Source organism: Branchiostoma belcheri, unplaced genomic scaffold, assembly GCF_001625305.1.
Source record: "Branchiostoma belcheri isolate BF01 breed outbred unplaced genomic scaffold, Haploidv18h27 scaffold31, whole genome shotgun sequence".
In the NCBI taxonomy this organism is placed as follows: Eukaryota; Metazoa; Chordata; class Leptocardii; order Amphioxiformes; family Branchiostomatidae; genus Branchiostoma; species Branchiostoma belcheri.
In genome coordinates this window covers 991,869-1,004,660 of record NW_017803921.1, presented here as the reverse complement: position 1 = coordinate 1,004,660, position 12,792 = coordinate 991,869, and the positions used below count along the sequence as shown (strand labels likewise).

Here is a 12,792-nt window from a genome sequence, read left to right as displayed (position 1 = left end):
ATAATTGTTGTCACAGGTTAAATTTGCAATCTATGTCCATTCATAAAATTGCAGCTCAAAAATTGTGATTTGATGTTTTTAACATTTGAGCGACTGCTGACTATACATCATTATTACATGTATATGATATAACTACAGGGGCTACAGTGAAGTCGTCAGGGTGCAGTACAGAGACACCGATGGTCCAAACAACAATGGGCAATCACCTGGGGATCTGGTGTCAAAGGTCAAGGTGTGGCACGACAACTCTGGATTATCACCTGGGTGGTTTCTTAACAAGGTACACGCACAATGTTTAAGCTAGAGCATGCATCAAAGAAATTGAACCTGGGGGTCCCGACTCTATTGTAACAGTGGGGGGTTTACAGGCGCTACCAACTGACCCGGCCGGCCAGGCGTGGCCATCTCGCTACAAAGCAGGGGGAACTAATGGCTTCCAATGCTTTACCGAAAAGAGACATGCAGTCCCCTCAAAACAATTGCAGTTTCTCAAAAGCTTACTTATTTTTTTCTTACTAACTGTGTTAACTCTAGATCTGACGATAGTCAATGAACAATACGTGTAATCGGTAATGATTAAAGATGTCCAAAATAATAGCGTACAACTCATCAGCTAGTCATGATGTTTTTGCTATGCGATGAGTCAAATCCCTGCAACTTTCCACCTGATCTGTTCTGTCCACATAGGTGGTGGTGCAGAATTTAAAAACGGGTCTCCAGCAGGAGTTTCCGTTCTACCGCTGGCTATCCAGAGGGAGGGACGACAACAGAATAGCCAGGGAAGTGGCGATGAATGGGTCTGGGGACGGACAAGGTACTGACACCACCTCCTGTATTTGTGAATTTTATAAATTTGACACTTAAGGTGACGCTGAAGTCTCGTGGGGTGGTGCGGGGAGGGTATAGGAGTCGGTGACTTCTCAACCCCATAGCGTCTTAAGATTTCGTTCAAATTCAATGAAATTCACACACAAGAAACAAAAATATGTGTGGATCACATAAACAAAATGTTTTGCAGGAGAAAATGAGACAATTTAGCAAATTTGTACCTCAAAAATCAACTTCCGGTTTGTGGGGTCCCAATCCGTTTGTGGCAAGTTTAGTCCATAAAGCTCTCCAAATATCACTAAAACTTTAGTCTCAAGTCATTACTAACACTACAAGCCATGTCCGTATAGAATTATTTTTCAACATTTTGACCACATTCAAAAGATATTAGAGAAATAAGCTTGATTTTTGGTGCAAAACTCTGGCGTGTCTCTCTGTCGGGGCAACGACCTCTCCAAAAATGTAACTCTATACGGCCAAGGAAAGGGGTCACCCCCACCACGTGAAACACCCAAATAAGGCATGAACCGAATGAATCCGAAGAAAAATTGCCACAAAAAAGAGGTATCCATTGGCTCCGATGTTTGCCGAAGATGCAAATGAGGCTGTTGTGTAGCCCTACTGGCACTGCACTAATTGGAATAATCCCCCATGACAGGCCTGCTGGGAACTGCCTGGAACACGTGTGGACGAGTCCAACTCAAAACAAATAGCATGCAGGTTCCATTTTTGTTAGAGTCCATTTCTACATGCAATTATTTACAGTTTATAGTTAATTTATAGTTTATTTTCATTTTTTTTGTAAGTATTTTGGTACCTTATAGCGACAAACATGTATACCGTGCACTAATAATTTGTCTAGATAAAAGAAACCCTTTTCTTACTTGGTAGCTCCGAAGTGCCACAGTGGTTACTACCGTTCGAAAACACAGCATTTTCACCGGATATCACATTTTTTAACGAAAGAAAACAATATTCTACTGTGGTGCTGAAGGCTACAGCTCTTTTTATATGACAACAGTGTGTATACAGTGTATTTATCCCTGTTTTTGTAAGAAACCTTCTTCAGTGTAAGCGGGTCAGGCCTTGTGGGCGTAATTGAAACCACCTCTTGTCACAGCTGCTAGCTCTCCCATCTGAATACATCAAGATTCGGCCAACTTCGGACACGTTCCACATGAGTGATAATTGTAGCTTCAGCGTCACCTGTCTGTTGCCATGGTGCTGTGATAACTGGCTTCATAATTGTAGAGAATCCTATTGGTAGCTCATTCTGACATCGGGAGGGCCATTCTGACATCGATCGAGAGACGCGTAATACAGGCCTAAGCTGAAACCTGTTGTTCACTTTCTTTCAGTGAAAATCTGCAAGGTTCGCTTCACTACTGCTGACAAGTGGTCCGCCACAAGTTCAAGTCCCGTCATTGTAAGTCTCGTCGGGAGTCTAGGACAGTCAGAGAGGATTCAAGTCTTGGGAGAACTGAAGAGAGGAAGGTATGAGCTCGAGGCTTCATCGGTGCAAAGAGGGTCTCCAGAATAAATTTCATAACCTCCTTGGGTTGGCTATCAAAGTGACAAAGCAGAGGCCTTCTTATTTACGTCTGTATGCAAAGAATCATTCCTAACATTGAATTTAGGTTTAAGCCGACAGCACCATCATGCTACATGTTTGTTTTACCAGGGATACGGAATTCACAATTGTAACAACTAACCTCGGAGAGTTGCAAGGGGTGCACCTGAGTCTTCGTAACAAAGGTCACTGGTTGCTTGAGAGGGTAATATACATATGTCTAATCGCGGTGTGTGTGGTGTAGGTGTGTCCTATCATGGAAGCAGCAGATTTATAGAATTTGCTCATTAATCATACAAATTAGAGTTTGCGTATTGTCATCGAATTATGGCATTCATCACTTAAGCTACCTACATACCAAAAAATCACGACGACCCATCAACTAGTTCTTGAGTTATCCTCCTCCAAATTATTTAACAGACGCTCCTGCAGTTCGATGGCTTCTTTGGTGTCAAACCCACGTCACTTCTTTATGGGCACAATAGCTATCTTCCACCCAAAACTCGTGACCCTAGCATGTCCAGATCAGGAGCGTTATTTTGCTGCAGTATCATAAGACATAACAAGTTGGTAGAGGGCCCAAACTCTAATCATTTTGACATCTCATCAAGACCTACCCACCTATGAAATATCAAGACAGTCCATCAAATTTGCATGCCTTCTCGAGTTATCGTATTCACACAGAAAACATCTTCTTGGCGTAGGTAAATATGCATACAGTAATACATGTAATATATTTTACAGGTTGAAGTACATACATGTACGCCAGGATCTCGACCGCTAGCAACTGAACGTCTTGGCACGTGGATTTCCAAAACTGAACACAGGTTCGACCTCGTGTCTGCCGTGATGGCGTAGCCAAAGCACGCTTCCAAATGAAAAGTCCCAGTCTCCAAATAAAAAGTTCCAGTCTTATGGCCTGTTACGCGGAGGCTGTTTGAATGAAATTCACGTAACCACACGCCTGTATAAAGTGATCTAGTGCTGGTGACGGAATTCTTAATTTTTGTTGTAAATATACTCGTATGGAATATATATACAGAGAGAGAGAGAGAAATAATATATAAAATAACATATGATATTGGTAAGGTACGGGATTATATATTGTATAAATGTACGGGAATCTGATTTATTAATATTATGATTTATCATATATTAATCATTTTTGCTGTAAACGTATTTACATGAAAAAGAAAAAAAGGTTCAATTCACAATATTGTTCACGTATACTTATAATATCATGGGTATAGATAGGGTTATTGGTAGAGCTGTGTACCTAAACAAATTTTAGGTACAGGTACAGGTACAGGTACACAGGTTTAGGTACAGGTCCGGACCTGAACCTGTACCTAAAAATTCGACCAATTTACATGCTCTTCTGAACTCTTTCAATAGCAACAAAAACATGTATACACTTGATAGTTAAGGTTTAATTTTGGTTTATGGAGAATGCTCAGATAAAATATAGGCAAAAGTAAGGTATTATTGTTTTCATGAACACACTGTCCTTACATTGGAACCCATTGGCGACCAGCTATTTCCACATTTAAGGTCACAAATAGGCATAAAATTGGTGTGAAATTGTTTAGGTACAGTACCGGTACGGAGGGATTAGGTATTTTGGACCTGTACCTAATCAATTTTTCCGGTACAGTATCGGTACTGAGTATCGGTACACAGCTCTAGTTATTGGTGATAACCTCATATTCAGTGTGGCTCGGTAAATGACAGGAGACTGGGTAATTCGCTAGAAACTGACTTTACTGTTTCTTTGGTTCTGTAAGGACAGTTAAAATCAAATATACTCGATTGGAAATGGGCTTAGGTAGTGTCTCATGTTTTGTAGAAAGAATTCGGAAGTATCCCATAATCAATATCTGCCTCTAGTTCACATGGAATGCAGCAGATTTATAGATATCCTCCTCAATTATCGGTCCACATACATGTATATCGGTCCATTGAAATAAAACTGGTTTCGGACTTTGTGTGATCTTAGTGAATATTTATCTTGCACATATCTATGGAAGTCCTCTTAAGTCTGCAAGTCGACCGATACAACTAGTTGCAGGAGGAACTAAGGTCTAAGGTAAAGGTATCTATGGAAAGCAACCAAACATCGACACAAATCGTCGCAGAACATATCTGAGAAAACATTATATATCGAATTAAGTAAAGAGATAAAAAAGATCTGGACACATATTAAAGTTTAAAGAAATTTAATTTTTCAATGTGTCTAATGTTTATAATCAAAATGTGACATGAGGGAAAATGCAATTACATTAAGTACAATATACAACCCTTAAAGGGCTTGAACATTTATGCTCCGAATAACTGGTTGGTTTGCATTCAGCGTGGCACGTTAAGTTGGAGGGGGGTAAGTTCTTCTGGTAGGATTTGCGGCTGGTCTCTGTCCCATTCTTAACAGATCTATTCTATTCTGCAGATATTCGATATGTTCCTCTTGTGTCTTAAGGTCTTTTTCAGAGTCGTCAAGACTTTTCTCCAATTTGTTCACCTTTTCTAACGCTTTAGCAAGTTCTGTACTGTGTTTCTTACACTCATGTTTCTGATGTCGCAATGCTTTACAAACATCTTCAACATTTTTACGCCGTTTCTGTACCTCCTCTTTCCATCGATCTATTATTCCATCTTTTTCTTCCAATTGTTTTCTTGCTTCAATGCAACAAGCCTGCTCTTTCACTTCTCTTTCGATTTCTGCTATTTTTCTTTCCAATGTTAAAACTTGGTTTTGCATCTTCTTATCCTTTTCTTTTTGGAGCTTACTGATTTCCTTTTTGTTGTTCCTCGCCATTTCAGCCTGCTTCTTTATAGTGTTTTCTTTTGCTTGTAATTTCAAATTGGCTTTGCTTATTTCACCCTTGAGGTTTTGGAGTTCCGTCTTTAGTTGTTTGTTCTCCGATTTTAGCTGATCGTCCGATGTTACGTTCAACAATTCATGTACTTGCGGCAAGTCACTGCGTCTCTCAATATTGTCTTCCTTTAACTTGTCCGTGAATCGCACTAGACGTTCGACTTGTTCGAGAGTGATTGTGGTGTTCGTTCCTACAGTGGCGCATGTGGCTGTGCTGTCAGTCCCCTTGGGTTCAGTGTGTGTGCCAGCTAATACACGGCGTACAGCGGAATGACGTAACGTCATCGTGCCTTGTACTAGAACGTGTTGCCCCTCTGGCGTTGATGTGTACTCCCTGCAGGTGTCTTGCCTGAACGTGGCGTTGACATCTGTGTCGCTAGCCTGTGCGTAATTACCTGGCGGTGGTCCGCAATACACGTTGACGTTGCTGTTTGATCCTATATGGAAGGTCTTGTTATCGGTGCCCCCAACTTTCAAATTGCGAAATTCTGAAAGGAGAGTTAGGGTCAGGAATGAAGAGATACATATACTCAACGTTAACAGAAACTCAGATCGGGATCTCTGCCGGTAGAATCAGCGATTCTCCCGATTGCGATTGTTCGCATGAAAGACTGTCTGAACATTTTTTACTTTAACTCATGTCACTTTAATCAAAGATCAATGGATTGACTTGAAATTTAGGATTTGTAAATGGGGAACCAACCTAACACATTGGAGTTGGAGTCTCTGTCGAAAAAGACAGGAGTAGGATCAAGATACGTGTGGGACTCTCTACCCTAGGCCCCCCGACACACATTAAGTACTTCTGAATGAGAATTGAAAGACCACATATCTGCGGTGAATATACATTACATGCGTAATATACACAGATTTTGAATGAGTTACCTTCTATTATTGTTGCACTTAAGACATCCTTTGGCGTTGAGCTCCGAGATAGAGTAGGGCTGAAACCGATAGCTGTGTCTGGTCGACTGCTAGTAGTTTCGTCATCAAATGGCTCCATTTTTGACATGTTACTTTGACAAACGTTCTTCGGTCCTGTAAAGACCCAGGGATAGGAGTTAAAGTAAAATGTTAACACTTAGATGCTTGCAGCACAGACGTCGTAGTTTCTGAAGTGATGATATATTGTGATAAAAAGATTTTTGTCTCATATATCTAGAGGAGATATTTTATCACAGTGATGCATTATGACAGGAGGGTATGCATGGATGAGTCCTGGCGCCGGCAGGGCCGATGACGCTTAACGTTCAATTCAGGAGGCCAGCATTGCTTAACGGTAAATATATATAAGCAACTTGTTTGGAATGTTCTTTTGAAAAAAATAGTTTGCGAACCGGTCACGGCGGTCTGTCACTACGTACGGCATTCGGGAAAAGTATCGGGTTACAAGACGCAGTTTTGGACTGCCACCAAGACTGCCATAACTTAGACTTAGTAACCAGGTAGCCCTCAGTTTGAAAACCATGCTATGGTATTTTACTCATTCATGATTGATGATACAAATACACGCACAGTATTAGATGATCCAAGTTTCTTGTGTGATTCACTGTGAGCAATGATGCTTTGCGTAAAATTTGCTTATTTCTACCGCTTCTTTTCCTACTAGTCTTCCCGAACAATTTACATTTTTATATTGATCTGGTGTGTTACGCCGAAGGGCGGTTATACCGGCTATACCGATACAGATCGGACGAAGGAACCAACACAGAAAGAGACCAACGTTATGTCCTATCTTCTAGTATATGATTGTAATCTAGTTACATGATAGTCAATAGAATAGTGTTATAGAATGAAAGAAATCGGTGTCCCTTTTGCGCACGATAGAAATGACTAGTTTCCATGCATTAACTAACCAAAACTTGTTAAGCAAAATTCTTACCTTCAAAGTACAATACGGTCAATGTTGAGTCGTTGACAATCCACTTCCGTCAGACATTGGAAATACGTAAAATCACGAAGTTCAGGATCTGAATAGGTGCACTTTGTTCTAATCGTCTCTGTGAGAGACTCCCTATGGATTTGGATGATACCATATGCATCTAGCTGAATGCATGTACAGTGTTCGTTACAGGTTGCCCACCAAGTTTTAGGGTATTTAAACGTCCACAAACTTGATCAGATCAGAAGGAAAGTCCGCAACCTGCGTCTTGCATACAGAAATGCGCAAGAAAAAACAGCCGTAGCGGCAGGGGTCGACGAACTTGACAAGTTGGACGTGTCTGTTACTCGGGGACTTCCGGGTAGTGTGTATAAAGACGTCCCGACAGCGGCGTCCCGTCAGCGAGAAATATCGCCGCTGTCGCGAAAATCTGTGTGTAAAGTGGGCTAACACACATTCCTGTGTCTGGGACCCATGGGGAACCAGCTATTTCCCTACTTTATGTCTTTTAGGTCACAAATAAGCATATAATTAGTGTAACTCTATACAGGTACAGTACCGGTGTTGATGGATTAAGTATTTTAGACCTGTACCTAATCAATTTTTCCGGTACTAGTTCACATGGCATGCAGCAGACTTATAGATATCCTCATCAATTATCGGTCCACATACATGTATATCGGTCCATTGAAATAAAACTGGTTTCTGGCTTTGTGTGATCTTAGTGAATATTTATCTTGCACATATCTATGGAAGTCTTCTTAAGTCTGCAAGCCGATGCAACTAGTTGCAGGAGGAACTAAGGTCTAAGGTAAAGGTATCTATGGAAAGCAACCAAACATCGACACAAATCGTCGCAGAACATTTCTGAGAAAACATTATATATCGAATTAAGTAAAGAGATAAAAAAAGATCTGGACACATATTAAAGTTTAAAGAAATTCAATTTTTCAATGTGTCTAATGTTTATAATAAAACTGTGACATGAGGGAAAATGCAATTACATTAAGTACAATATACAACCCTTAAAGGGCTTGAACATTTATGCTCCGAATAACTGGTTGGTTTGCATTCAGCGTGGCACGTTAAGTTGGAGGTGGGTAGGTTCGTCTGGTAGGATTTGTGGCTGGTTTGTTCCCATACTGCACTCCTGGTTTCTGTCCCATTCTTAACAGATCTATTTTACTCTGCAGATACTTGATATGTTCATCTTTTTTCTTAAGGTTTTTTTCGGAGTCGTCAAGATTTTTCTCCAATTTGTTCACCTTTTCTAGAGCTTTAGCAAGTTCTGTACTGTGTTTCTTACATTCGTGTTTCTGATGTCGCAATGCTTTACAAACATCCTCAACATCTTTGCGCCGTTTCTGTACCTCCTCTTTCCATCGATCTATTATTCCTTCTTTTTCTTCCAATTGTTTCCTTGCTTCAATGCAACAAGCCTGCTCTTGCCCGTCTCTTTCTGCTATTTTCCTTTCCAATGTCAAAACCTGGTTTTCCAACTCATGCATCTTCTCATCCTTTTCTTCTTGGAGTTTACTGTTTAACTTTTTGTTGTTTCTCGCCATTTCAGCCTGCTTCTTTATAAGCTCATGTATAGTGTTTTCTTTTGCTTGTAATTTCAAATTGGCTTTGCTTATTTCACCTTTGAGGTTTTGAAGTTCCATCTTTAGTTGTTGGTTCTCTGATTTTAGCTGATCGTCCGATGTTACGTTCAGAAATTCATGTACTTCGGGAAGGTCACTGCGTCTCTCAATATTCTCTTCCTTGAATTGCAGTAGACGTTCGACTTGATCGAGAGTGATTGTAGTGTTCGTTCCTACAGTGGCGAAAGTAGCTGTGCTGTTAGTTCCCTTGGTGTCAGAGTGTGTGCCAGCCAATAATGAAGCACGGCGTACAGCGGAACGACGTAAAGTCATCGTGCCCTGCACTAGAACGTGTTCCCCTTCTGGCGTTGACGTGTACTCCCTGTAGGTGTCTTGCCTGAACGTGGCGTTGACATCTGTGCCGACGCCATGCGCGTTACCTGACGGTGGTCCGCTATAGTTATACACGTTGACGCTGCTGTTTGATCCGATATGGAAGGTCTTGTTATCTGTGCCCCCAACTTTCGAACGAAAACTGCGATGATCTGAAATGAGGGATGGAATCAGAAATGAAGAGATACATAATTATACTCAACAGAAACTCAGATCGGGATCTCTGTCGGTAGAATCAGCGACTGTTTGCATATGAAAGACTGTCTGAATATTTTTTTACTTTAATTCATGTCACTTCAGATCAATGGATTGACTTGAAATTTAGGATTTGTAAATGGGAAACTAAGCTAACACATGAACCACCAATGCACAGGCTGGAGTCTCTGATCAGGATCCCCACCGCTGATACGTGTAGGAGTCTCTACCCTCCCTGACACATATACATATAACGTACTTCCAAATGAGAATTGAAAGACTACATACCGGCTGTGAATATATATTACATGAGTAATATACACAAATCAATTTTGGATGAGTTTTACCTTCTCTTCTTGCACTTAAGACAGCCATTCGAGTTGAACTTCGAGATGGAGTAGGGCTGGAACTGAAGGCTGTCCCTGGTCGGCTACTTGTATCGTCATCAAATGGATCCATTTTTCTTCGGTACGAGCAGGATGATGCTATGACAAACGTTCTTCAGTCCTGTAAAGCCGCAAGGAGATTAAAGGAAAGGGTTAACACTACTTAGGTGCTTGCAGCACAGACGTCGTAGTTTCTTAAGTGATGATATATTGTTATAAAAAGATTTTTGTCTCATATATCTACAGGTGATAAATTAGCATAATGATAGTGTTGTTGCATTACAAGTGACCGCTGTAACAGGAGGGTATGCACGGATGGATCCTGGCAGGGCTGGCCAGCATTGCTTAACCGTAAATTAAGCTGTATAAGACTTTGGGAGAAACTTGTTTGGAATGCAACTTGTTTGGAAAAAACTAGTTTGCGGACCTCGGACGCTCCTTATATTTTTGTTGTAATCTGGCGTTCGACAATGCGATACGAAGAATTTTTCATTACCGCAATATCACGATACATTCAGGATACGGAAAAACGTTGACGTATTTTCGTAAACGTAGAACGAAGACGTTACGTTTATCGAAGAATCATGACAACGCGGCTACGATTGACGGTGAATTAAAATGTCTGGCTACAGCTCACTGAAAAAGGCACGCAGACCCTCTAACGGCCTTCTATCCATCCATATTAGTTACGTGACTGCTTCGTACACAACTGGATTACAACTGGATTAATATAGACTTCCGTGTAGTTGTGTGTATACAGTCCATAATAGAGAGGTAAAGGTCACTGGTGACCTCCCTTTACACAGACAGAGAGAGTAGGTGTGTGTCCAACGTGAAACCCGGAGCGCAAAACACGTTTGACATACAACTACACGTAAGTCTATATTGATCAACCCCGGAGCGGAAAACACTACTTGTTATATGCGCTAGTTTACCTACGTGTGGTAAACGTTAATGAGCATGTATTCAACAGTATTTTCAGACTACCACTTGTCATTCCCAAGGACAGACAACACTTAAGGTACTGTTCTGCAACAACAGGAGCTTTTTTATTAATTTGCATCATCTTGTTTTGACCTTTATTTCCTTTTGGACTTCAAAAAATCTTCACTTATTTGCATAGCAATCAATATTTCGTGCTTATAAACCTTTTATTCCTCTAGTCTCTTAGTGTCACTGACAAAAGGACAGACTACCTGAAACGTCTGACCGTTTCCAAAATCATATCCAGTTGCTTGAGTAACTGTTTTTGGCGTGGCGTACCACTCGTTCTGATTCCCGTACATTGCCATATGAACCATATCTTACACAATATTGGCCAAGTTACACATATATACCTGCTCATGGTTAATTGTCAACATTCCTTGCAAAGCGCGCAACGCTAACATTATGGCATGCGTTAAAAACGGACTTTGTGTGCAGGCAAGTTTTCTTAGGGGGTAGTTCATCAACTTATTTGCCTTCGCCTTGCAATGCCACAAACAATGTAATGTATGCTTCATTGGGATTGTCAATCACACAAACAAAAATTTACCCTTTGCCGCCTTTCCTATGTCGAACTCTGGCATGTATCAACACGTTTCACTTCTACTAAGGTCTTCAACTATTTAATAATCTCGTCCAAAGACTATAGCTTAGTAACCAGGTAGCCCTCAGTTTTAAAACCATGTTATGGCATTTTGCTCATTCATGATTGATTATACAAATATACCCACAGCATTAGATGATCCAAGTTTCTTGTGTGATTCACTATGAGCAATATACAGTAGTTTTTAATGGTGGTTTGCGTAAAATTTGCTAATTTCTGCCGCTTTTTTTCCTACTAGTCTTCCCGGACAATTAACATTTGTATGTTGATCGGAAGAAAACCTGAAATGACGAAGGAACCAACACGGAAAGAGACCAACGTTATGTCTTATATCTTCTAGTATATGATTGTAATCTAGGTACATGATAGTCAATAGAATAGTTAATAGAATTTGAATTATATTAGAATGGAAGAAATCGTTGTCCTTTTTGCTTTGCGATAGAAATGACTACTAGTAGTTTCCATGCATTAACTAACCAAAAGTTGTTAAGCAAAATTCTTACCTTCAAAGTACGATTCGATCAAGTCGAGTCGTTGACAATCCACTTCCTGCGCAGTCAGACATTTGAAATACGTAAAATCCCAAAGTTCAGGATATGAATAGGTGTACTTTGTTCTAATCGACTCTGTGAGAGGTCCACATATGAGATTGAGAGACTTTGTTTAACCCCCCTTGTTGACCTTGTTGACCTTGGTTTTGGATGATAACCCCCCCAGTTGACCTTGGTTTTGGATGATACCATCTAGCTGAATGCATATCCAGCGTTCGTCACAGGTTGCCCGCCAAGTTTTAGGGTAACGCCCACAAACTCGGTCAGAACAGAAGGAAAGTCCGCGATCTGCGTCTTGCATACAGAAATGCGCGGGAAAACAACAGCCGTGCCGCCGGCAGGGGTCGACGAACTTGACGAGTTGGACGTGTTCCTCGGGGACTTACGGGCCGTGTGTATAAAGACCTCCCGACAGCGGCGTCCCGACAGCGGGAAATATCGCCGCTGTCGCGAAAATCTGTGTGTAAAGTGGGCCAAACATACAGTCCTGTCTCTGGGACCCATGGGGGACCAGCTATTTCCCTATTAGATCAAGCATATAAAAGTATTTAGCAGGAATTTTCCCCATTTTATTCCAGTTGTTTTAAAATTCGAACGGACTCTGGCCTCCATATATGATTGGTAATTTCATGCAAGAGCAAGTTTTTTTTTAATCACACTTCCAACCGTAAAACCAAGGATCACACAAACCCAATTTTGGTCGCTCAACGATCGCCCAGGGATTGTCGTCTAGTCCACGTGAAAAGGGACCCTAAGTAGATATCGTACAGTCCTCCCACGTTATGTAATTAGCCTCCTTCGCAGTCTTGTTGGGCGTCGGCGTTATTTTTTCTCTGAGAGACGCGAGTAATATGCGGCCGCGAGGGACGATTTGCTGCCGAGGGAGTTTTTCCAACTTGTTGGAGCGCGAAACCTTCTCTCCGTGGCAAAAACTCCCTCGGCAG

At 41.1% G+C, this 12,792-nt stretch overlaps 2 protein-coding genes across 2 annotated transcripts in view; one reads left to right on the top strand and one right to left on the bottom strand.

Moving 5' to 3' along the window:
• Positions 1-3,219, top strand: part of LOC109474443 (lipoxygenase homology domain-containing protein 1-like) — a 3,932-nt gene extending 713 nt beyond the window's left edge. Inside the window, exons 2-5 of the mRNA XM_019774737.1 lie at positions 139-280; positions 688-814; positions 2,187-2,603; positions 3,143-3,219. Coding sequence (XP_019630296.1) covers positions 139-280; positions 688-814; positions 2,187-2,368 — 451 coding nt within the window. The 3' untranslated portion in view covers positions 2,369-2,603; positions 3,143-3,219. The remainder of the gene's footprint in view (positions 1-138; positions 281-687; positions 815-2,186; positions 2,604-3,142) is intronic.
• A 1,538-nt stretch (positions 3,220-4,757) lies between these two features.
• On the bottom strand, positions 4,758-9,072 carry LOC109474554 (myosin-11-like). The gene is given in 3 exon segments (XM_019774885.1): positions 4,758-5,758; positions 6,138-6,286; positions 8,296-9,072. Coding segments are annotated over 3 exon segments (1,923 nt in total). The 5' UTR covers positions 9,069-9,072.
• Positions 9,073-12,792: the final 3,720 nt, after the last annotated feature.